Genomic DNA, 27286 nt, shown 5'->3' with positions numbered 1-27286 from the left:
GTATGCCTAGGTAACGAAAATGGGTTCCCTCAATTTTATATGGGCAGTTCTCCGGAATTATATTTTCTGTCCCTTTAACTGGAAATAGTACAGATTTGGTCCAGGTCACCTTTAGACCACTAAACGATCCATATTGTAGTAAGAGATCGGTTACTATGGGACAGGAGCTGATTGGGTTATTTAGGTAGATCAATAGGTCCTTTGCATATAGGGAGACCTTGTCCTCCCATTCTGCCGACCCTTGGAAGCCCCTCCAAGTCTGTGATTCTCTCAATAATCTTGCTAAGGGCTCTATCACTAATGCAAAGAGCAGCGCCGACAGGGGGTAGTCTTGCCTTGTTCCCTTGCCCAACTTGAAAGGTTTGGATGGCCAACCATTGACCCTGGTTTCCGCCTCCGGGGATCTGTAAAGCAGTTGCACCCAGCCCATGAACTCCACGCCAAATCCCATCCAATGCATTATCTCCCAGAGTGCCTCCCAGTACGCTTAATCAAAAGCTTTTTCAAAGTCTATTGCGAATATTGCTAGGGAGTCCCGGGATTCCTGAGATCTTTCAAGTGCTAGATGTAGTTTACGTATATTCATGCGTGTTGATCTATTCAGCATGAACCCACATTGGTCCAGATGCACTATTGATGTTAAGACCCCTTGCAGTCTCATGGCCAATATTTTCGCGAAGAGCTCTGTTATGCTATTTATAAGGGAGATCGGTCTATACGAGCTACATTGCTTCGGAGGTTTATCTGTTTTGGGAATTACTATTAAGGTGGCCTTTTGTAGATCAGCCGGCAGCCTATGTTCTTCCAGGTTTCGACTGGGAAGCCATTTGGGCCTGGGGTTTTACCAGATTGGAGTTGCGACATTGCTATAACCAGTTTGTCTTCCGTAATGTCTTTTTTCAGAAGGGATTTTTGTTCGGCACTCAGGCATGGTAGGGTTATCCGATCCAGTATGGAGGTGTCTACAGGACTGTTGGGAGGCCCATATAGCTTGGTGTAGTAGGTTGCAAAACCTTCAGCAATATCTTTATCTGTTAAGAGTGGGTTCGCATTTGTTGGTTTAATCATCCTCACCTGACTATGTCCCACATCCCTGCGCTCAGCCAAGCCAGCATTTTGCTTGCTTTATCCCCCGTTTCATAAATTCTGGCTTTCATTGCTCTGTGAGCTTGTTTGGCATTGTCCAGTGCTATGTTCTGGAGGTGTTTTGTGCCACGACAAGCGATCTATGTGTTTTGGGTCAGACTTGGGTTAGGTTGGCCTCTTCCGCCTGTTTACCTTTTCATTCAGCTGCAACCAACTTCTCTGCATATTTCTTTTCTGTAGCCACGGTCCAGGAGAGGATTTCTCCTTGGAGCACTGGCTTATACGCCTCCCACAGCACCCCATGGCTGTTCACTGACCCTTCGTTCAACTCAAAATATGACTTGGTAGCAATTTGTAGGTGTTCTATAATCTCCGGGGACCCCAGATAGTAGCTATTAAGACGCCACAACATGGGAGGGAGTGGTCATGATGTTGTCATCTCCATTAATAGGGGGAGTGGTCCGATCTACCTCTTGGGAGGAGTTTTGCTACTACCGCCTTGTGGATGACCGTCGCCGGGAGAAAGAAGTAGTTCAGCCTAGATAGTGAGGCTTGAACCCCAGAGAGGTATGAATATTCTCTGGCATCAGGCTGCAGGTCTCACCATACATCTCTCAGTCCCATTGCAGCAGTGAAGGTGGTAAGTTTAGTATTAACTCTGTGGTTTCTCCCTTGTAAGTGTGTGCGATCTATCTCTACATTCATTACTTCATTAAAGTCGCCCCCTAGGACTAACATATCTGACGCGTCATTGGCAATCAGCGGCGTAATGTCATCTGCCAATGTTGCCAGCAACATGGTGGGTGAATAGATCGCTAGTAAAGCAATTGTCTGATTCCATAGTATTCCTAGAGCATATACAAATCTGCCTCCTGTGTCTTGAGTTACCTTGGAAAGGGTGAAAGGAAGCACTTTATACATTAATATGAGTAAACCGTGTGAGCCCATAGTGAAACCAGCGTGTAGTGCAGTGCGGTAGTTGGTACGCTTAAACAAATTACAGGTTGTACCTGCTAAATGGGTTTCGGTAAGAAATGCTATGTCTAGTGTATGTTTGTTCAAGAATTGTGTGACTAACCTTCTTTTGAGACTATTACCTAGCCCATTGACATTCCAGGTCAGGAACCTGAGAGTATGGTCTTTATTAGTAGGCAAGCTCTGTCTGTGCATACTAGATTCGGGGGTGTGCTCTGTCATGTTGTGTGAATGACATTGTGGTTGTGCGACTTTGACATATTGCAAGTTTAGGAGGACCTCTACGAGGAAGTACATGGATCCCTGTCTGACTAATCATATCCCATACTCTGTTCCAACTCAGTATTAACATCTTCAAAGAAAAACTGAAACCAACTTTTTTGTTTCCCCATACTCTGCCCCATTTCGAAGTATCTGTCGCCCGAACATCAGCCTGGAGGTAACCAAAACGTACTCCTGGCTGAAACCAAAAACACTTACAACACCCACAACAAATCCCAGTGGGGCCAGAGGTTTCTTCCGTACGAGCCGGCCGCACTTTTGTATTCATCTATGCCGTTTGTTTCTTTTCATGCTCTTTCGTGTGAGAGACTGTTTACGCCCTTGAGTCACAGGGGATTAGATTGTGTTGTTCGGCAACATTTTGTATATCAGTCTCCCTCCGCTTGTCATGGTAGATCCCGCTCTTGGCCCAGTGGCAGTCTGGCAGGGGGATCCCGAACCGGCAGGGTGCTAGGGTTTCTGTGTCTATTGTGTCGTGTTGTTCTCCATTCTCCTTCAATGTGCTGCTTCGCCCACTTCCAAGCTTCCTTCGGGTCCGTAAAGTGGACTGTCGTACCCCATGGTAGATTTTCAATTGTGCCGGAAACAATAGGCTGTTTTTTACATTCAGGGAGTGTAGCTGTTTTTTAGGTTGATCGAACGACTGCCTTGCTTTCTGCACTTCTCTGGTATAGTCCGGAAAGAATGTGATTTTAGATCCATTAAAGCTTATTGTGCCTTTTTTGCGTGCCATTTGAAGTAACGCATCTCGGTCTCTGTAATTTAGGAAGAAGTTTGCTATCCCAGTGCACGGTGGTGCACCAGGTATCGGGCGCCCAGAAGCATGCAATGAACTCTTTCTATCAAGAAGAACTTAGAGAATCCCTTTGGTTTGAACATATCTACGAGCCATTGTTCCAGGAACAATTCCAGGTTTGATTCCTCTGTTTTTTCTGGCAGTCCCAAGATCCAGACATTGTTTAGTCTTGACCTGCCCTCGCCCTCGTCAATTCTCCCCTCCATTACTTTCAGGCATGTTGTGACCCTATTTAGCTGTTGTTCCAGATTTCTCAGCCCATCTTCTGTGCCAGAGATGCGTTGTTCCGCCTCCCCAATAGGGGACGTCAGTTTCTGCAGGTCGTGGCGTAGGAGCGTGACATCCATACTAATACCGTCCATTTTTTGCTCCATAGAGGCACGTGAGTCCGCTATCGCAGCCATGACATCTTTCAGAGATAATGTATTCTCAAACTCTCCCATTGTTTCTAGTTTGTTTTGTTCTGACAGTGTGCTTGCCGAGGGTGTGGTAAATTGGTCAATTTTACTCTGGGTGCCTGATTTCTTAGCTCTATCGTTGCCCATGCTAGTTCTGGCTGCCAATGGTTAATACTTTACTGCGGTTGGACGTTATAAGGGTTTGCTCAATTGATTGTTATCCTTTTATCAATGGAGGTCTGCTTCGGTAATGCCGACTTGCATTTCACACAGTCAGCAGCAACAGGGCGATTGAATCCACCCAGTGTCAGGGGTCAGCAGTTCTCGATGGACTCAGGAGACCAATGCTGTCATTCCGTCTGGGGATACCGGAGATTGACGTATGCTGTGCTTTTAAATATCGCTATGACCTATCCAAGTCGGAAGAGTTGGGTTCAATTGTTAATCCGTCTTTTCACAGAGCCCAGGCGAGATAAGTGTTAGCAACCGACTCCTGTGGCCATGGATCCAGCAGCAGTGGAGTTAGTGACAGATTTTCATCCGTGGCACGTATCAGTGTTACGGTATGGGGTCGCTTTGTTTATGCTCCATTCCATTCCACAGTAGTTGGTTTGGGGATTGTGAACAAGCTGCTTTGTTCCCCTCAGGATGTGGTTGTATACGCATGCAGTGTTAGGGTGGCCGGGTCGGCGGTGACGAGGAGGCTTTGGTGGATAGAGCTGTGAGGCTACCTCAGTGCTAAACTACAGTTTTATGGCAGGTCCAGTTGTGTCCCTGCATCTGCCACACCACTGATGGCCAACGCAGGTATCCCCGGCGGGCTCTAGATCCCTCCTGACTGCTCCCCCAGGACCCGGACAGCAGTCACGTATACTTCTACCTCATGCACACACACGTATTCGGGAGTGCCTGTGTCGCCAGCCCGGCTTTATTGATCCGTTGGAAGAGCCACGTGGTTCGGGTCCACTTCAATAGGGTCGGTGTGTAGGCTCGTGCCTCCGACGCACTCGAGCCGGTGTCTCAGGGGTGACAGACTCTGTTTAGTTTAGTGCCCATTGATGGGATCAGCTACAGCTCTCTCCTTTGCCACCATCAACAGGAGTACACCTTTCTGAGTGCAATTGGGATCTGTCCTTTTTGCCCCCGCTACCCCGTTCCATACTGCAGGACAGCTGCAGGCTCAGCAGTCTTCCTACCAGAATCGACAGGGGAGAGGGAAGCAATGGCGTCTCCCCAACACGGGAGATATTTCCTTCTTCGTCGCCCTCCTCTAGCCCCAGGGCCGTAGGATCACCAGGCTCTCAGGAGGTCATGCAGAACACTTATTGGCTTTACACATCCCCCCCCCCACACCGCCGGGGAATCCCTCGCTGTGGTTGGCTTCGCCCACACTTCGTTACGTGCAATATCGTAGGCCAATTGCTTGGGGCACAGCTGGGTGTCGGGTCGGGAGCATAGATAGTTTGCTCCCGCTCCGCTATTCAGTTTAGTTCTATCCAGGAACAGCGATCTTCAAGACTGTCCCTCTTCATATGCCTTTTGGGGTGGGGCCAAGCCTGATTTGCATATGGTCTTTCCCCTTCTGTAATGGCTTGGCAGGCGAAGAACAATGGTCTGGAGGGTTGCCCCGAGCAATGCCAGTGGTTAAGATTCAGTCTAAACCTTCCAGCCATCACCTCTTTGTTTTTGATTTGTCACCCCGAGTGGGACGGGTATGCCCAGACGTGGGTCCCGTGCCTGCTGGGCCTAGAGACCCAAGCTACTCCTCACTGATGAGCCCCAACAAGGGCGAAACATGTTTGGGGATGCTTGTGGTCTCGTGCAGAAGGGATGTGACCTAGCAGTTCGGGCTGGACTGCCCCTTTTGGGGTGGGGCCAAGCCTGATTTGCATATGGTCTTTCCCCTTCTGTAATGGCTTGGCAGGCGAAGAACGATGGTCTGGAGGGTTGCCCCGAGCAATGCCAGTGGTTAAGATTCAGTCTAAACCTTCCAGCCATCACCTCTTTGTTTTTGCCTCTTCATATGCCGGCACTGCCCAGTGGAATTAATATATGGGCCTGGGCTTTCTCGGTAGTGGTCTCTGTCAGTCCCCTATGCAGCTAGACTCACGGGCTGCGCCACAGGCGTTACAGTGTCACGGTTCCTCTGGAGTGGATTTACTCACAGTTTACTGTGGGGCAGGTCTGCTGTTCGCCTCCCGCGGAAGCGCTGAATCCTTCCTTGAGTCGCAGCGCCTTACGGGGGAGCAGCATAGATCTCCCTCACTTTCGGTAGTGTAATGTGGAACCAGGCTGAAGCATCCCATCAGTCACTGTCTCACCTCCACTTACGCTTCACAGCTTGTATGTCTCCAGTGCTCGCTCCTCATATGGTGCCGCCTTTCCAATCCGAACCTGGATTCCCCAGTCGTGTCACGTTCAGGCTTCTCGTTTACCGACGGGTTTACGATTGTTGCACGTAGCATGCCGCATTTTGATCGCCTCTCGCCGGTTACTCGTAGGGACTGTTCTGTGACTCTGCAGTCACAGCATTTTACAGTTAACAATGATATTGCACCACTGCGCTACAGGCGTTTATCATGCCATAGGTCTATTTTATGTCCAGCTCTAACACGGATGACAGGCTTTTTTTCAGGATTAATGTGGCGGTCTCTGGAGCTCCAAAGGCTCATTCCTCATCGCTCTGCTGATGGCCATGCCCCCCCCCCCCCAAAATGTACATTTGAAGACAAATTGGATGAGCATATTCGTGACCAATTTTTGTTGCATTGTTCCAATGATAAAATATGCGAGGAGATATGGCTAACAGATGACCCAGATTTGGAGCAGGTGGTCAAGATGGCAAAAAGGGTTGACATGGCCAAAGCTTTAGCCACGTTTGATAGTAAAAAAAGGTGTATCATATTGGTTGATGCAAGCGAATCAGGCATTGGGGCAGTTTTGTCTCAGATGGGGAGGATGGTGAAGATTGTGTTATGACACATGCGTCTAGAATGTTAAAGGGAGCCGAAAAAAATGATTCAGTTTTGGAAAAGGAGGAGGTCATTTCCCAAACCTGCAGTAATTGGGCGAAACTAGATATTCACCAATATAAGACACTGTATACAAAAGAAAAAGCTTATCATTTATACTCTAGAAACATTTCAGGAAAGAAGAGCATTACTGGTACCTCATGGGGCTCCATTCTCTAGAGTCGCTCGAACAAGGATGGTCCTGTCATGCTCCCGATGGACAAAATATTGATTGACAGAAGCAATTAAAATGTTGCACTCATTTAGGTTTAATGAGCAGGTTATTTTTTTTTACTGATCTTATGTTATACCTTCTGAATGGTTTTGCTCGAATATGCATAAAAAAGCTGTAGACGGATAATCCACAGTGCACATAATACAGGCTTGATGGCATGGTATAGCTCATTCCTTTAAACCAATCTCTAAGGTGCAGATCTCTGGACACGGGGTCTTCCCATCCGCACCAAACCCTCCAATGAGGTAGATGGTATCGTTGAATAGGCATGTCCTGTGTCCTACTCTCTTCTGATGACGGTCCGTCCTAGGGAAGTGGAACCAGGCAGGTGGTGAACATCCTGTAAAGAAACACATGCATTTTTACCATTCAGAAACTATTCACAAAACGGACTTCCTACATTAAATTACAGCAACATGTATTTCTTCTGTACACCATCCATTTTAGGACACTGTCACTTCCCCCTACTCCTTCACTGCTCTGTCTTGCTCCTCAGTAACCCGCCTCATTAACCACTCTTCATTTTTATTCCGAGACCTTATACTCCTCATCCAGACAAACTGTAAATTTTAGGAAATTATCCTTTGTCATCCTCATTCTTCATTTCTCCACTCACCTCCTCTCTTCCTTTCTCATCTTCAGACCTCAATTTTCAGTCCACATTTCTCAGCCCTCATTCCCTTCTTATCCTCCTTTCTCTTCATTTCACCCTAATAATACACTACCCCCCATTCACTTCTCCTTCCTTGCTTCTTCTCCTACACTTCTTCTCAATCATCCCTCACACAACACCCTTCCTTCCTCGATTAAATTCTCCCCCGACAGTTCATGCCTCGTCCTCACTGAATCACAGTGTCCTGTACCACCTCCTACGCTATGATTGACTAAAGCAAACCATTCAGATCCAAGTCTGCAGGATGCCATTTCACCCACAGGGAGACCTGCCCTGCACTGCATCTCACTCTCAGTGTATTCAAGACTCCAGGCTAGAGAGTCTGGGGAGGGGGGATTGAGTGTGCATGTTAGGGTTGGGGATTCATCAGCTGTAAGTCCCGTATTTAGGTGTTCCCTGCTTTTCTATGGTCTCAGGGTCAACTCCTTTGATCTAATAACCTACGTACATTAATTTTGTGCGAACAGCCACTGAACACGGAGAAATCTCTTCAAGCATTCAAATTCAACTCACGGTTCCTTTCAGCTACCGAGTGGAGTTGGTTAGAATTATATTTGAGAGATTAAATAATAACATACTTTAGGCTAGGTTTGGATAAACCTAGGCATCTTCATATGCTCAAGCACAGCATGTATTTAGAAGAGCTCTGCTAACATAACATAATGCTGCCCAAAGCAATGTTTCTTGCACCATCTAACACTCTGCCATTACACCAAAGGCTCTTCTACCGTTCATCCTAGCTTGACCATAAGCGCTGTGTATGAAAAACCGCAGCTCTAACTCTGTAACTCCAATTGCGGACTAATCACTGGCCATCTGCTTGAGATCCTCCATAAGTGTGTTGTATGAAAATGTCGTTATACAACTGCAGCACTAACCGTGCTTAACGTCTTCTAGTGTTGACTGGTCACCCGCAGTTTGTCTAAGACCCTTTGCATACGCTGTGTATGACAACCACCCCTCGCCAGTGGTGCAACGCCTGCCTTCTACAGCTGACTGCTTGTCTACGCACTGTACTCATCTGTTCATGTTCATCTGCCTTGCCGCAAATGTTATGTAAGCAAACTTCGTTTCTGTAGCCAACCCATTGCTCCCCATTGATAACCCTCTGCTCAGCTTAGCGTGAATACGACCCTACAGCTACCGATTCACTATCTGAACTGAATACCATTAGTACCGCCTACTCATACCGTCTCCTGCATTGCTATTATTGTCTGTACTGTTCGGTGAACAATTTCTGTGAACCATTTCTATTTGTGTGCTTTTACCTATGCATTTTTTTGGATTTTTGCCATCTAATACCTAGAATTAACATATGTGCTCTGTGTATTACCTGTATAGAACTTTAGATTTGTTCTGCCATCTCATATTCAGAATTAACTTGCGTGCTCTCTGCTTGCTAGAGCCCACCTGAGATCACTGGCAACAGTGACTCGCCATTACTTGACTCCATGCTGCATTATTTTTAAACCTATCTTTGTGTGAACCGAGTAGCATCTAGAGCCACCTGGGCCTGCACTCTTTCTCCTTCAACGACGCTCTGCAAACATACTACCTGTTGACAACACAACTATCCCGCCTTGCTCATACCGGTCCTAATCACACCGCCAGCACATTACGTATGCCACTACCGCCTTACATTACTACCTCTTGTGGACCCTACTGACACCAGGCCATCAGGTCAGCACTATAGGATATCAATACATAATACTGTTACACGTAAGTGTGGAAAGCATTAGTGTATCCATTATGGATATCAAAAACACACCCTTTCCACTCCAGCTGAAGACCAACCATCAACATAGTGTACCTCTCACACTTCCAGAGCTTTCAGTCTCTCCTGGGCACACACAGCATATGACAGACACTAACCCACGACCTAACCAAGTCCAGACGGCTAATCCTGAAAATCTACGACCCACACATCATAATTTAAACCTTGAATTAACTAAAACTAATACACCTTGCCTCATTCCTATAAGAAATGGTAGACTCCATTCGAGATTGACTAGACTTTATGAACCACCAACTAGTATTTCTTCTAGTATACACACATTTGAGTGAATTCCCTTGTGACAAATGTAATATGAAGAATAAATCTAACAACCTCACCCCACAGCTGCCTAAGTATAATCACCACTCTCTTACAATACAACCACTGAATGAACTACCTAACCCGACCTCTGCCAAAACATCAGATCAGGCTAAACTGGTGATCCCCTTGCCTGGCAATAATGACCCAGACAGTAAGGGCGCCTTAATTAACGCAAGATCCCTGGTGGCACATGCTACTGAGATAGCTGACTTAATCCTTTCTGAAGACTATGGGCCTCATTACATGGTAGGCGGTAAACCATGGCGCTATTAGCGCCATGGTTCATGCCGGTAATTTACCGGTACCGCCTTGGAGGAAAGGGGAATTACCACCCTATTCCAAGGTTGGGAAGGCAGTAATTCCTCCTTCCTCCATTGCCCTTCCCCATTCCCATTTTTGCCCCATAGGGCATAATGGGAATGGGGAAGGCGCTAATTACGGTACCGCAAATTGCGGTACCGTAATTAGCTCCCTGATCCCTTTGCGGGTTGGATTTTTAACGCCTGCAAAAAGCAGGCGTTAAATTCCCCAACCCACAAAGGGACCTCGTAGTAAGGCGCCGTGTAATGAGGCCCAATGACTTTCTCGCTATAACTGAGTCATGGCTCCATGCAGCCGCAGGCCCGACCCTTCTGCTCGCAGTCCCAGGTAACTAAACTATAATCAGAGCAGACAAGGTTAACTCTAGAGGTGGAGGATTAGCTCTTATTGCTAAATCCAACCTGGCCATCTGACTAGCCCCCTCACCTGATCTCAAATCATGTGAATCACTTACTGTTAAACTCCCCTTATCTAAACACTTACCATCCACATTATCTGTAGACCTCCAGGCACAATTGGTACCTTTGAGGAGGATATCTGCATAATCCTATCAGATAACCTGAAACCCTCATCTCAAGTACTTTTATTAGGAGATTTTAACCTGGGCTTTAATGACCCCAGTGGCCAACAAGCCTCGACAATATCTAATGTGCTTACCAAATTCGTTTTCACCCAAAATGTCACCCTGCCCACACACAATAAAGGTTGAACTCTAGATTGGGTGCAGAGTTTAACTGCAATGTTTCACTCACATCCATAACTCCTCAATTTTGGTTAGACCATTTCCTCCTCTCATTCAGTGTTACAGCTAAAACTCCTAATCCTAAAAACAACCTAACAGCCCATACCCATCCCAACTAGAAACAAAACAAATATTACAATGGATAAACTTATACCTCTCATTACACCCACTCTCAATTCATTGCCTGATACTAACAATCCCGCTATCTTAGTAAACGAATATAATAATGCCATGACCATAGCCTTAGATACAATCGCCCAACTAAAAATGAGGAAGAGTAAACAGAGAGCGCACCTCAACTCTTGGTTCACTCCCCATCTCAAAACCTTGAGAGCAGAAAAAAGAAAATGCAATGCCTCTTGGAGACAACTACCCAACATTGAAAATAAAACTAATATGACCAACATATCTACCCTATACAATAATGAAATAATAAACACCAAACGGGAAAGATATAATAACAGGATTTCCCAAGCACAAAGCAACTCTTTGTAATCCTAAAAGAGCTGGAAGCCGCTATCCCATCTACAGATAACTGCCTGAACGACAAACTTTAGTGTGCCAATATTCAGAACGCACATATGAATAAAATGACCCTTCCACAGAACAAAATATGGAGAAAAAAGCCAATTTACCTAATCCAGACTCAACCACAAGCACCCCCGCGGCCGCTTCCACACCTTCACAACGATTCAGTTTCTCCAAAGTCTCCATCCTCGAGGTGGAAAAAATCATCCTTTCATAAAACCATCAAACTGTCATGGAGACAAATGCCCAGAACAAATCATCAAAGATGCTGTGAGAGACCTCTCACCCTTTATAACCAAACTAATCAATGCCTCAGGTACCATCCCTGGCAATTTAAAGGAGTCCTGGGTCCTCCAACTCCTTAAAAAACAATCCCTTCACCCCTCTGTCCCCACCAATTACAGGGCCATCACGACAGTGCCTTTTCTACTCAAAATTTTCAGATTCGGGAGTATTTGGAGTCTAACCAACTTCTAGGAATCCACCAATCAGGATTCAGGCCCCAAAAAGGTACAGGGACAGCACTGATCGATCTAAAAACACAGATTGACGTACTCAGAGACAAAGGAAACTCAGCCTTGCTACTACTCCTGGATCCCTCGCCCACCTTTGATTTGGTGGAACATAAAGTACTCTGCGATCACCTAGACTCAGCTGCTCATTTTGTACAGGATGCCATTATCTGGATCCAATCCCTTCTGAGTAACAGGACCATGAGAGTCTTCTCGCCCCCTTTGCGGCAGCTGACCATATTCCCATTACATGTAGCGTGCCGCTGGGCTCCTGCGTTTCACCCACATTGTACACTATATTTGCTAAGCCTCTATTAGATGATCTGGACCACCTGGGTGTGACCTACACTAATTATGCTGATGATACCCAGATCCTTATACCGCTTACCGGGGATTATAATAAGGATACAGTGTTAGTAAATAAAATCTACCACAACATCCAGGCATGGATGGCAACCCACGGTCTATGCCTGAATGATAACAAAACCGAGCTCCTCATCCTAGGAAGTTCATTCAACATCAACAAATTCGGCCCTAAATATACCTCCTTTAACATTGATGGCAACCTCACTTAAGTTGCAAACAGGTAAAAACCTAAGGTTTCTACCTTGACTCTACCCTCACCTTTGCCAAACAGGTCAATGCCTTGGCCTCGGCCTCTGCGTATACCTGCAAGTTGATCGGAGCTGGTAAACCCTTTCTCTCTAAAACAAGCTGTACCGCACTTGCCAGAGCCCTAGTTTTGTCCAAGTTGGACTATTGCAATGCCCTTTATTTGGGCGCTAGCAAACACATCACTAACAAGATTCAAATCCTCCAAAATAACGCGCTGAGAGCAGCACTGGGCATTGCCAGAAAAGAACATATATCAGAGGCAAGGAGACAGCAGAATTGGCTATTAGTGATCAAATCCGGCTAAAAACTGTCACTAACTCACAAATGCCTTAACAATGCAGCCCCTCGCTACCTTATGGAAAGAATCAAAAGAAAGACCTCAATTCGACCCTCTAGGAATGCAAACTTAAACTGTCTCGTCATACCTAGATTGAAACTTTGTAAAGCTGGTGGTAACAGCTTACGGGTCAAAGCTGCGCAGCTATGGAATTCCCTCCCCCCTTCCTTGAGGGAGGATCAAACTTTCCTAAAACTTAGACACAATACCATCAAATGGCTCGGAGGAGGGTATAGTAGTGTGGCAGAGGGAGTAGTAGAGCGGAGGAGAGAGTAGTAGTGTTGTGTACAAGCTGGTAACATCAAAGGGTGGTGGTGAGGTCTATAATGTGCCAGAGACATTTGAGGGACAAAGGAGGAGTGGGAAGGAAAAAGTGTCAGGTAGAATTTGAGGAGGAGAGTAGTTCGAGAGCGAGGGAAAGGAAAACGTGGTTGTGATAAAAGAACAAGTTACTTACCCCTGGTAAAGTTCATTCGACTGAATGTTCCTCCGAGGTATTCCTTATCTTTGATATTTCCAATACCCAGATTTGCTGCTTCGGCGAAAAAAAATTCAGCAGGGGGCCCTGTGCGTCGATGCCTGTCTACTCGATGAACCTCGCAGGCCTCCGTCTCGACGTTGACGTCACTGAAGGTATATATAGCACGCGCAGCACCTGTTGGCTTCAGTTCAATTTTTGCACAATCAATGAATTATTTTGTACTGGACGGTTACTCCTCCTGACAGAGCGTAGACTAATTGCAAGGGAAATTCTACTGCGGGGTAGGTTGGGAGGGGCGATAAGGAATATGTGGGAGAAACATCCAGTCAAAAGACTGTTACCAGGGGTAAGTAACTTGTTCTTCGAAGGGATTGTGTCCTGCCACGTATTCCTTATCTTTGAAACACTCCCAAAGCAGTTTATTGCATTTGGAGGAGGGAGTCAGAATCTTATATGACATTTGAATAGATTTCATGGATGTGTGTGCACTGAATGCAACACTGCTTTGCCAAATGCAGTTTCATGACTTGAGGAAGAGTCTAAACTATAATGTTTAGTGAAGGTGTGTACAGATGACCATGTGGCAGCTGCACATATTTCCTTTATTGGTAGCCCCCTATGTAAAGCAGAGGCAGTTGCCATGCCTCTGGTTGAATGAGCCCGTAAGCTTTCTGAAGGATCTTTTGCCGTCAGTTTGTAACATTCTGATATTGTCAATATAATCCATCTGGATAGTGTTTGTTTGGTAATAACCCTACCCAATTTGTGGCCTGAATAGCCCACGAATAATTGGTCATTCTGTCTTAACTTTGCCATTCTAGATATGTAAAAGCTCAGTGCACGTTTGGGGTCAAGTCTGTGAAGTCTCTCCTCTTCTTTCCGAGGATATGCAGGAGGATAAAAAGATGGAAAAGTTATCTTTTGTGTGACATGAAACTCAGAGACAATTTCTGGGAGAAAAGTGTGTTTCACCTTCAGCACCACTTTATCTTTGTAAAAGACAGTGTAAGGAGGCTTGCAGGAGAAAGCCTGTAGCTCACTCACCCTTCGGGCAGAAGTAATTGCTACTAAAAAGATACTTTTAGGGTTAGTATCCTTAAAGGACAGGGGTGTAATGGCTCGAAAGGAGCTCCCATCATAAACTTCAACACTAAGTTGAGATCCCAAACTGGGACTTGAAAAGGGATTGGAGGGAAAACATTTGTCAGACCCTTTAAAAATAGTTCTATTAAAGGTATTTTAAAGTATGAAACTTCTGACGTGCGCTTAAAAATAGAAAGCGCCGCTAAGTATCCCTTGATGGTACCAATCTGGAGCCCCAGATTGGCCAGATATAACAAAAAGGATAACATCAATGATGTATTACATGTAAATGGGTCAACATTCTTATCTCTACACCAGCTGCAGAACTTATTCCAACGGCAGTGGTACAAAGATTTAGTTGCTGGCCTTCTGGCCAAAAGCGAAATCTCCATTACGTCATACGGGAGATCCCAATCCTTTTATCTCAGCCTCTCAGAAACCATGCGTGAAGGCTGAGCGTCCCGATATCCGGACGGAGAACATGACCCTCCTGCGGCGAGAAAAGGTCCTCTCTCTGTGGAAGACCGTCATTATCAGGACATTCTCTCCCGTACAGAAGGCAAAAAGGCCTTCATCGCTAGTCTGATCGCCCTCAGATATGTAGTTTGGACTCCGATGGAGACCAACGACCGCTGATTATCAGATCAATGGTGTGGGCTCCCCACCCTGTGAGTGAGGTGTCCGTTACTACTTTGAAGGTCCTGTGAAACTCTGCTCGGTATTTGTAGGAGGTCTGACATCTTTCCTGAGAATTGGGACCATTGAGTCCTGAGAGCCCAATGGAGAGATCTCATTCTTAGGTGAGCCTCTGGCACCAGAAAAATGCAGGATGCCATGAGGCAGAGCAAACTCAGACATTCGAAGGCCGGTAGATGCTGGGCATTTTGAAATTTGGTCACCATCTGCAGAATGTCTTGAGCCCTTACCACTGGTGGCAAGACTTTTCCCAGGCATGCATCCAGGACTGCCCCCAATGAATTGGAGTCTTTGTGATGGTATTACGTGGGACTTCTTGAAGTTGAGGGAGAAGCCCAGCCTGTGGAGGGAGTGACAGGTGTAGCTGGGATGTTCCAAGCCCTGTTCTGGGAAACTGGCCCAGATCAGCTAATCCTCTATGTAGGGGTAAACGTGAATTCCCTCTCTCCTGAGACATGCTCCCACAACCGCCAACAGTTTGGTGAACACCCTCGGGCGGAGGTCAGCCCAAATGGCAGAACTCAAAACTGATCATGAGAACTGCCAACAGCGAACCTCGGGTACTGTCTGTGTCTGTGATGGACTGGCACATGAAAGTAAGCATCCTGAAGGTCCAATGATACCATCCAATCCTGAAGCTGGAGGGCCTGAAGGATCTGAGAAAGGGTACCATCTTCAACTTGTCCTTCCTGAGGAACTTGTTCAAGTCTCTAAAGTCCAAGATAGGTCTCAATCCTCGGTCCTTTTTGGGGATTAGAAAATACAGGGAGTACCAACCCTTGTTCATCTCTGCTACAGGTACTGGTTCTATGCACCTTTCTCTAGCAGGGTTAGTATCTCCGGCATAAGGAGTACATCTAGAACTTTCAAAGAGCTGTTCCCCGGTGGATGGCTGAGGTTTTTGCAGAAAAGTTTTTTTCAAATGTGATTTCATTCATTTTTTTAATAAGGGGTTTTTTCCCCCCAACCCCCTGTTTATTTTTATTAGCTAAAGCCAAAAAACATACAAATAAACATTTTTGGATTCGACATTATGACTGGCTACCTTTAAAAACCTGTCTCGCTATTCCCCTTCGGGGGTATGGTCAGCCGCCATGGAAATGCACTCCCAAAGGGTGTGAGTAAACCTCGCTAACGTGCATGTAGCATTAGCTGATTTCAAGGCCATACTCCCAGACGAAAAAACATTTTTGCCCAGGGCTTCGTAACGCTTGTCATCCCTATCTGGAGGAATTGTAGGATAGGCATTCTACATACTTGTGGAGTTGGCAACTTGAACCACCAGGGTCTCTGGTTTCGGATGTTTGGACAAGTAGTATGGATCAGAGTTTGAAACTCTGTATTTTGACGTTAGCTTCTTGTTTACAGCCAGAATAACTTCAGGTGCCTACAAGTTGGTAGCCACACAATCCTTTGTAAGGCTTGATGGAAAGGCACAATTGGGTCCTCTTGTGGACCCCTGCCCAAAATATCAGTTAAATCATCTTACTCGAAGACTGGAGTTGAACTCAACCAACCCATGTACTTCATAACTCTTGACATCAGTTGCCTTTATGTCACTTCTGCATGGTCCCTGGGGGCTGCCCTGCAGAACTGGACCTCTGGCAAGGTGTCTAACTCACTAGTATCATTCAGGCATTCTTTCAAGTTTTTAATTATTGAATCCTCTGAGAGTAATGCCTCAGGTACTGATGGTGTTCCATACTGTAAACCAAAAGGTCTAGCTTCATCAGAAGATTCCTCTGCATCCTCATAAATAGAGGTGAGGGACTTGAAATAGTCAGACCTGGGCAAAGGAGTATACATTTTCTCCATTGTAGATGTCATTATTTTAGTGGTGACAGGAACCGAAATCGGCATTGAGGATGTCAAAAATTGTTGGCACCAATGGCGTCGATGATGCAGCTTCCGACCCTGACGGTGTCGATGTCGAGTCTTTCGACTTTTCCTTGACTTGAGGGATCCTTCAACCACTCTTGATGAGTTTTTCCCTACCTGGTACGAAGACTATCGGCTTTTGTGCTTATGAAGTCTTCTGACTGGAGCACGGTATTTGGGTGTAGTCGAGGGGGACAAGGCTGCGTTCTCATACAGCTTTAACATTTTTTATCTAAACTCTTCCCACTGGGCCGGAGAGGCAGATTTAGTGGGGCAAACGACCCGTTCCAGTGAGGAACTGGAAAACGAGGAAGTTGGCGATCTATGGCGCCATTTCTTTCCATGTCTCGACGACGACGAGTGGTGTGAACCACTACGTGATCGTGATCGTTTTTTTTTCATGCAACGAGGAGAAACCGTTCTCGACTTGTCCGAAGTCTTTTGTTGTTTCGACAGAGTCGAAGGGGATTTTTGGTCCTACCTGCCACAAGCTTCCCTCTATGCTCTCTCAGGGCTTTCAACGTCATGGAGAGGCAGCCCTCACACTCCGATGATGGATGAGTCAAATGCAAACACTATTGACAGATATTATGGGGGTCCGTAATGGACGGCTTTGCACCGCAGTCGCAGCATTTCTTAAAACCTAACGTGGGAGTGGAAGATGCCAAAGACAAAGCCATTCTTCACGAATTCACTTGAAGAATAACGATTTTACTTGAAGAAATTATCGAAGATTTTACTCTCAAGGAACAAAGCGTTACTGTGTCCGAAGCATAAGTGCGGAAACTCTGAACTGAAGCCAACGGGTGCTGCGCGTGCTACATATAACTTCAGTGACATCGACATTGAGACGGAGGCCTCAGAGGGACTTCAAGTCGACAGGCATCAATGCACAGCACCCCCTGATGAAAAGAAAATTCCGAAGCAGCAGAGCTGGATATTGGAAATATCAAAGATAAAGAATACTTCTGTACATCTTGTGCATTTCAGAGTACCTATAGACACATGTAGAAAACTCACCACCACTACTCACCATTACAATTTCACCTTCATCACCCAACATTAGTGATTATATGTACACAAAGGAAAACTTGCCTTCATGATCACAATATGTTGGCATGTCGACAGATTATTGTCCCACTATTTGCAGCTTATTCTCATGCTATTCACTTCATTAGGTTATGTGTTACAAAACTACAGATGCAGTGCATTAATCGTATATATTTAGTAATTTCCCTTCAGAATCCTTCTATTCCTTATATTAACTTAGAATGTACTCAAGCCTACTACAGCACATTTTGAATCCTGAAATTGTATACTCGCAACAAGGTGTCAAATCGTAACTGTCTAGAGGCTAAAACAGTGTACCTTTTTTGTTTTTAAATACAGAGGAGTCCCCCTTATGTAACCATGCAATCCCTGTAAGGAAGGCGGTGCAGGGACAATATTCAAATAACGCTCCTGCACGTGTTCACAGCTCTATGTCACTGTATTTAAATAAAGATCCTCATGTAGTGCATTTAAAAACAGGGTACGTCACATCATAAATCACTTCCAGCAGTTTTGGAACTGTGTTACCAAGCGTTTGATAGTTCCCCAATGATAGGTTGCTCCAACAGTGGATTTATCGTTTTGCACACCAGCTATATGAAAGCGATCAGACCGCATTTCAGTGGCAATTATTACTCAGGACACTCATATGTTGATAACCATCATGCACCTTTTATGCACATTTGTAGATTAATTTGTTCAATATTCATGCACGCCTGCGGCCCATGGGCAAAGAGGTGCAGTAAAGACAACAAAAGACCTAAGAAAACAGAATACACAAAACATAACACATATCTGGTCAAATTTGCATAATATGTCCCACTAGTCAATGGACAATATTTAAGTGCGGAAATAAGTCTTCAGGGCCCTCTTAAAAACTCGAAGCAAGTTTATTTCTCTATGGTCTGTTGCTAAGCCATTCCAGAGTCTATGAGCTATGGAATCAAAAGCCATGCTCCCAGCTCTCACAAGATTAGCACATGGTTTGACCAACAGGTTGGAATTATTAGATCGCAGTATGTGAACACTGGGTTTAGAAATTGATCTGGTGATCTTGCTTTCAGATAAATGGGAGCATTCCCATACAAACATTTGTGGGTGATAGTAATGACCCGGAAGGCAAGCCAATGAAGAGTAGAACGAGCCTCATGGACGTGATCTCTGTGCTTAGGTTCTTAAGTGCTTAAATTCTGTCAGCATTATTCTGTAACATCTGAAGTTTAGCTATGTTACCCTGAGAAGAGCCATGTAAAATGTCTGCCGCAATAATCAATTTTGGCCCACCAATGGCTCGTGCCAAGTGGGCACAGTTCTCTTTGGATAGAAAAGGGTGAATTCAACAAAGCACCTTCAAATAATACAATGTTGTAGCAACCACATGATCGGTTTGTGCTTTCATGTTCAATGTAGCATTGAGATAGAACCCCTAGGGTCTTAACTTTGGCTGCCACTGGAATGGTACAGCCAGTGATGGAACATTCCTTGTACTCTGGAGTCAACCTGCCTAGTCTATGCTTTGTGCCAACGATTAAGAGTTCCGTTTTAGAATCATTAAGCGCCAGTCTATTACAGGCCATACTGAATTCGCCATTTTCACATGTAATTGATAGATCTTATTAATGTTAATGGGATCCTGCTTATAATCCCCTGATAGCTGGAGTAATAGCTGGGTGTCATAGACATAGTTGGTATAAAAAACACCAAGACCCTTTAGGATATCAAAAAGAGGTTTAGTGAACACATTATAAAGAGTAGGGGACAAGCAGGATCCATGTGGTACGCCACATTCAAGATGGACCAGAGTAGCTGCAGCGGAGTCTTTCAATACTCTTGCAGTTCGTTAAGACAGGAAGGAATAAAACCAGCTTGTGGCTCCAGGTGAAGAATCAGCTGTGGAGCACAACCTGTCTGTCAGTATCTTATAGTCAACCAAATCAAACAATTTAGAGATATCTAGGTGCATAACCAATGCCCCCTTATCCAGGATCTGTAGCATACTAGCGATCTAGAAGGGCATTCTACGTGCCAGGAACAAACTTCAATCTCGACTGCCTGTGGCCAGATAGATTGTGCCTTTGAAGGTATGGCTGAATCTGCAGATAAGCAGCCCTATCAATGATTTTCAACAAGAATGGCACATTCCTTATGGGCAAATATTTGCCACCTTAGGGTCCAGAGACAATTTTTTCAAGAGTGGTTAATCCAGGCCTGTTTAATGAAAGACAGATTTGTGGCTGAATTGAAGGAAGCATTAATATGGAGGCATTATTTTACGGTTACTGCTGGACAGGGAACCCCTTTGCAAACCATAGGTTTAAGAGATGTAATAATGAATATGACATCTTCTTCTGAGACCTTAGAAATGTTGAACAGTGGAAAATCGAGGGGAGAAGAATCCCTGGTTCTAGATGGATCTGGAAAAAAGTTGCATTTTGAGGAATTGCCTGCTGCAGAGTGCAGATCTTATTCATAAGAGACTCCTGTATGGCTATCTAGGTGCTAAGCTAATTTTTGTGAATTTGTTTTCTCTGATCGTAGTTTGCTTAACTTTGGGGCAAACCAGGGTTGTTTATTAGCAAGAATAGAAATATTGTGTTCCCTTAAGGGGGCAATCTTGTCAATTACTGAAAGTAATGTCTGAGAATAATGCTCTGCAATATCTTGAGCTGAGGAGAGAGTGGTAAGCGATTTGAAAGAGAAACTAAGCAAAGGAGAAAGTGCAACACTGGTGGCTTTGCACATATTACGTAAAAATCAGAACATGAGTAGGATGTAATCTAGGCTTTAAACCTGGGGTTGGCACAACAATTTTAATGAGGTAATGGTCTGACCAAGGACATGGTGATATATCGAGAGTATTAACGGAAATGCCATGTGTGCAGACCCAATCCAGCATGTGACCTTCTCTGCGCGTTGGAACTAGAATATGCTGAGTGAAACCTATGGCGGCAAGTGCTTGATTGATTGATTGATATTTTATTTCTATCGCGCCCATACACAAGTGTTTCAGAGCACGACAAGGCAAGGGAAGGGGAACAGGGGAGAACAAAAACAATGATCTTACTAGGCCCAGTGACATTGAGAACGTGCAAGTGCATGGTAGAGGGGGAGAAGTGCATGGAAGGGGGAAAAAAGGAGAGTGCGGAGCGAGGAGGATAAAAAAATTAATAATAATAAATGAATAAATAGTACATTAATCAATAAAAAGGCAACGAACAGTGGGAGTGAAGCCAGCAAGTGGCAAGTGCTGGGTTTAAGGCAGCAGGCTGGGTAGGTCTGATAAGTGCAGGAAGAAATAAAAGGGCTGTATGGGTACAGATACAGATCCCAGTGCAAGGGGTGGCCCGGAGGCAGTGCATAAGGGTGGCAAGAGGAGCAGGTTCCTGGGCCTGCAGGAAAGAGGGTGGCCATGTGCATGGTGCTGAGGGAGAGTAGAATCAGCATGGAAGAGGGGGGGCGAAGGCAGAAGCAAAGAAAGGTCTTGATGTGCTTCCGGAACTGGAGATGGTTCTCCTCAAGTTTTGGAATGGCAGGGAGGTTGTTCCAGAGGGAGGCCCCAGCCAAAGACAGAGAACTACCCCAAGCTTGTTTCTTTGAGAAACGACTGAACCCTGAGGGAGTTAGAGGTAGAGGAGTGGAGTGCTCGAGATGGGAGGTATTTGCGGAGGGATAGCTGACGGTATGTTGGACCCAGTCCCCAGAAAGCCTTGTGGACAATGCAGAGGGTTTTGAATTTAATCATTGCATCCACTGGGAGCCAATGGAGAGATTTCAGAGCTGGAGAGATACAATCCCAGGGCTTGAGGCCAAGGACAAGTCTCGCAGTCCTGTTCTGGATAAGTTGCAAAGGACGGAGAGTAGACGTAGGTAGATTAAGAAAGAGGCTGTTGCAATAGTCCAACCTAGAGAGAACCAGAGCTTGGGAGACAGTGAGCTCCTGGGGGAATGAGAGGAAAGGAAGAGTACCTCTGAGGCGGTGCAGTAGGGAGTTTGACTTTTTTGATACATCAGCGATGTGGGTGGAGAAAGAGAGTGTGGAATCAAAGGTGACACCAAGGTTCTTGGCCTTGCAGGTGGGGATAGGAGGAGGGCCAAGTGAGGCCGGCCAGAGAGTGAGGGTAAAGGAAGGTGATGGTGTGCCGGTGAGGAGGATCTCAGTCTTGCTGGCATTCAGACAAAGATCGTTGGCGGCACACCAATCTTGAATGGCAGTTAGGCAATCAGTGATGAGAGAGGTGGAGGAGGTGGCAGAGGGCAGCCTGAAAATGAGTTGAGTGTTGTCCGAGTAGTACTGGAAGTTTGAGCAGAAAATGGCAATACAGCCGGCGAGAGTTGCTAGGTATTGGTTGAAAAGCCATGGCGAGAGGTTAGACCCCTGAGGAACACCACACCACAGGTGGAGAGGAAGATAGATGATAGGAAGGACCCAAGTTGGACCTGGAAGGGACGATCACAGAGGAAAGCGGTCAGCCAGGCCAGAGCCTGATCGGTGATGCCCAGGTTATCACAGAGGCGGTAGAGTAGGATGCTATGGTTGACCGTGTCAAAGGCAGAGGAGAGATCGAGTAGGATGAGGACAGAGGGAATGCTCTAGTCAAGGTTGTAAAGCAGATCTTCATGGATGTTCAGGGGAGCAGTTTCCTTGCTTCTGCCAGATCTGAAGCCAGACTGATGGTCATGGAGACAGCCAACAGAATCAGAATTAAGAGGGTAAGCAGCATAGTCAGTGCTATCATCAAGCCAATGGTTGAAGTCCCAGAGTAACAAAATGTTCGAGGAGGTTTAAATGCTGGCATGAGAGTGGAGATTTACTGGGTCTCAACGGATGGCATATTATTTGAAGGTCTATACAAGGTGTAGAAACTAAACATAACACAAGTGTTAACTAGCAATTTAAACAAGACTACTTCTGGACCTTCTTGGGCGTCAATAGATATGTCATGTATGTTGAGGTTATTTAAAAAAAATCACAGCTACCCCTCCTTCCTTACCCACAAGCCTATTCTTGATCAAAACAGAATAGCTGTCTGGACGTGCATTGCAAGATTATGGCCGGTAATATCGAAAGCCAGGTCGCAAACAGGTCGACATTGTTTTCTATCATATACTGAGATATCTCAATGGCATGTTTAGCCTGAGACTGTGTATTAAAAAGAGCAAAAGATAAGTTATTGCCACTTACTATGCCATAAGGCTGAGACGTCAGAAGGTCTGGTACCCCCAGGGTGCAGTTCCTGTATGAAGGACTGCACTTAGTTTGACAGTAGCCTCAGCAGTGGGCAGTATGTGAGGTACATTATTGGACCTGGATAACGTCAAAACAGTGTTTTGCAGGGATATTAACGCAGTAGCAGTCGCTCTACAAATATTCTGATCAGTCAGTGAAGCCAAGAACATTGCAGTATCCTTAGCATGTGCAAGCTTGTGGTCAGGATTGACAGACAGAGTTGATGCAGAAGACCACTCAATGAGTTGTGTGATAGTAATAGGAGTGTCAATAGAAAAGGTATGCATAAATGTATCGGTTACAGTGTTAGTTAATTTATGCAAGATTGGACACTCAACCTTGGTAATAATCTGCAAATCAGCTATACTAAGGGTTGCGCTAACAGCTTCATTCGCTGTTTCATTATGGGTAATTGGCATCAGGCAAACAGGAGAGTGGACCATGGGGTGCTCCTGTAACAGATTTAGATATTTGAGCTTAATCACCTCACATCGCCGCCATGCACTCTATGCCACTTTAAAGCCCCATAATAGCTGATTAAAAAAGCTATATCAGCCAAATATACCATTAAGAGGATAGCAAGTTGGAGTCAACGACAGAGACAAATTGACTGAACTTACTGCACCCGAACAAATCCCGGACTCAAACCGGCACAAACAAACCTTTAACACGCCAGCGCTAACACACCTGCAATGTTGAGAAATAGGCCAGAATCACACTCGGAAATGTAGTTTTAGCCAGAAGCCAGAGAGTAGTAAATAAGCAATGGATGAAATAACACTCTGTGAAAGAAGTAACAAGTGAATCGCATCTAATTCAGTATTGCCTTGATTCTTGTTCTTTAACAATTCACACTTACATTCAATTTCAAAGCAGCCTGCGTTCTGATGAAAAACAACTACACAATTCACGCAGAGCACACCCGTGCAAAGCGTGTCAGTTAGACAATTCTAACTTGATGCATCAACAGATGCATAGTTAATACCAAATATGTATATTTGTGTCGCAGCAGTTGGCTTGGGGTGCCAAAAGTAGCTCCTAGTAGCTGGTTGCGTCCAGCTAACCAGGCTCTTCTATGCCATATACAGGAGCTAAATAGCTCCAGCTATTCTGAACCATGGCTTTTTTTTTGGACCATAGGCACATTTCCATCATTGGGAGTTCATGTCTTTTCCAAACGCCCTTTTTTGCATTGAGGTCAACACATATGAGGATCAGAATTTGAAGTAGAAGTCCTTTGCCGCGATGCTTTGGAAAGTTTGTTAGTTGCAGAATGGAGATTCAGCAGATTCGATGTAGAATAAATATAGATACATTTTGGTTGGTTTTCGAATCAGCACTTTGGAAATCATAATCCACATGTGGCTCGGGCCCCTTTTTACTGGTTTAATGTGTTCGATTATTTCACTCTTTATAACCCCTTAATGTCTTTCTTATTTTTGTATGTTGATTTTCATTCCTGTTATCCCTCTCAGCAGACAGAATTTACAGAGGCACTGTACTCTGCCTTGCAAAGCATTATGATATGATGGTTGTTCATTTTCAATAAAGCCTTTTGTTGCAGTGCTCTTCTCAAACAAGTCTGATTTCAGCCATTGTATAGTCCAGTTACTGATGGTAAAGGACAGCATTCATATATAACTTTGCTTTAAAGACTATGTGAAACATGGTAATTTGCCTGATGTGAACTGTCCTGACTTTTTCTAATGACATGTGAGTAATCTCTGATGCTGTGGCTTGCATCAGGTTCACAATTTCCACTAAGCTCCTACCCAGAGACCGTGGTAGCTTGCATTCTACCCTCTATCCACTTCATCTTCTTCTCTGCGTACTCTTATCATTGTGGAGATTTTGGGGTGGCTTCACAATGATGTTGGCAGTACGGACAAGAGTTTAGTTTGCTTCCCCTGCTGTATCAAGTTTGAACTCTCTGCCATCTGCTAGCATTGTTTGCCTCTTGATTTCCTTCTAAATCGAGGCTCTAATCGTGTACTGGGGTTTCGCTTGTATGTCTTGGGTGCACTGAGCACATCCATCTCTGTGCCATTCTATCTCTGCTAACTAGATGCCTGTTTGAGTTTAGTTTCAGTATTGTGTCCTTTAGATTTTTTGTGTGAATAATCTCAGCACCAGTTTGTTGAGGTGAACTGTGTCAGGACAATTAGTAGCACATACCAAGATGTTCATGTGTTTGTGATTTGGGAGTAGGCCCCTGATAAGTTCCTGTTACTATCATCAATCTCTTCTTGTAGTATGTCCCGTCTTCAACGGAGCATAGAAAGGATCTTCTTTGATGGTGTCATGCGTCTGGCCCGGTTAAGGGGGGTCAAGAACCCAGTCGGAGCAGGGGGTGAGTTGATGGGGACCCTGTCCCTGGCTCCCCCATATGTGTGGAGTCAATTATGTACGTTGGTGCCAGTTGGTTCCCAAGAAACTAACATGACTTGGAAACAAAGATGACCAACATGCACCAGACTCTTCAGACCGTTGAATAGACAAAGGTTCCTGGCAAGCAGCACTGCCATGAGAAAAACTACAAGTACCACAATGCATCTCGGCCCAGCAAACAAGAGCCATGCTGCAACAAGAGGAATAAACTGGTTATCCAAATGGGAATGAACTAGGCTCCCGCAATGTGGAAGGGTGGGCACCACTCAGATAAATACAATTAATTCAAGTTGTATTTCCATCTATTGAATACTTAACAGCGTCTTCCAGAAACCCTGAAATATACTTTATCAGGAAAAATATATGAACCAGGTAGTGTCTAGTGAAATGATCAATAGACCTGGAGCCGCCTGTATTGTAGCCAAAACTAATGCTTGTTCTTGTATGTATTCAAGTTGACCAAAGAATTAAAGTAAATACATAAGTCCACAAAGTTCGTATTGTCTTTTGTATAGAAATCTTCTTTCATTTTCATTATTTGTAACCAGAAACCCTTGCCAATGCATTTCGGACAACATGTCTATCTTCAGGGCGGGTTTCTAAAAAAAACACAATTTCAAACACATTCATAAGTGGTGGCCCATTGGTGTACTTCTTTCAACTTCTTTCTTCAAGTCACTTTCATTTATAAACTTAATCAATCCATATGGGCCGTCCTACCTGTTTGACGGACATGAAAGAGGAATAAGGCTATCTAGTCGCCTGTGGAGTATCCACCTTGTTCTGTGCGTGCCTCAGGACCTCAACCGAATTCTTCTGCATTTGCAAACCTGTAACAAAATGGTACTTAGCTGACCTCCACTTGTATGTGTATATGTACTGCAGCTCAGAACTAACATGAAACATAAGATATTCTTACCATGTGGTGATTGCGAGAGGTTATGAATGCTTAAGGAGGTGCTGCACTATTAACCATGCATCAATCATGTGCCCAGGAAAACCTGCAATGAAATAATATGAGGCAATGTTCCTTTCTGTCAATACTGCTGAATGTATGAAAAACATAACTGGGAAAACAGACAATAGGTCGGCCAATGCTACCGGCGGGTTGCCGTCAACCCCGAAAGACTGAATCCTCCGCCTGACTTCCTGGTGCCACTGGGACATTCCAAGTCCCGGTGGAGTGGGAAGTCAGGGGATTCGGTATATCCTCATTCCAGTGGAATCCCATAAGAATCCGCGGGAATTGGGACCCTGAAGCACCGGCACCATTGCTAACAATGCCGGTGCTTCCATTACAACTCTGCCTACCGGGGCCGCTGTGCCTGACAGGGTCAGACCTGCCGGGCGCAGCAGTCCCAGGAGGCACACTTGTAGTGTGGCAGTCCAGAAACAAAGATGTTGGTAAGCTTACCGGGACCCTTGTTTCCGGACCGCCACAATCGTAATGAGGCCCAATGTGTCTTACTTTCTATGTGCTTCTAGAAATATGCCGTCGGAAAGGGGGCCCACAGTTGATTCCCTACATGGGATGCACGTGCTGCAAAAAATGATAATGAAAGGCCATTACGACTTGCTTGATCACAGGGGCCGTGGGCCAGTTGTGGTTTGGTAAATGTGCCATAACTACTTAGGCTGTCAGTAGTTCAATCTTACCTGAAGTTCACAGTATACCAGCAAGCAGTACTTGCGCGGTTGTGCTCGGAGTTACTGCATATTGGAAATGGATCGAGGGTCTGCACATTCTGCCTAGCCGTGGAATGGGAAGCATTACCATGGCAGCAGAGACGCACAGACACTTAATTCGATTCAGGCAATGTCATTGCGTGCAAGCACGAGGACGTCACTGTATTGTCAATGTCCGTAATGCTGCATGG

The 27286-nt window shown here is 45.2% G+C and overlaps 1 protein-coding gene across 1 annotated transcript in view; it reads right to left on the bottom strand.

The window, feature by feature from the left end:
* Positions 1-6793: 6793 nt before the first annotated feature.
* KLHDC9 (kelch domain containing 9) overlaps positions 6794-27286 on the bottom strand; it is a 398404-nt gene continuing 377911 nt past the window's right edge. The window contains exon 5 of the mRNA XM_069607190.1: positions 6794-7123. Coding sequence (XP_069463291.1) covers positions 6951-7123 — 173 coding nt within the window. The 3' untranslated portion in view covers positions 6794-6950. The remainder of the gene's footprint in view (positions 7124-27286) is intronic.

Source organism: Ambystoma mexicanum, chromosome 1p (genome assembly GCF_040938575.1).
Source record: "Ambystoma mexicanum isolate Mex_15411 chromosome 1p, UKY_AmexF1_1, whole genome shotgun sequence".
NCBI classification, from domain to species: Eukaryota; Metazoa; Chordata; class Amphibia; order Caudata; family Ambystomatidae; genus Ambystoma; species Ambystoma mexicanum.
Note: the sequence above shows the minus strand (reverse complement) of the source record. Positions and strands in the feature narration are given on the sequence as shown.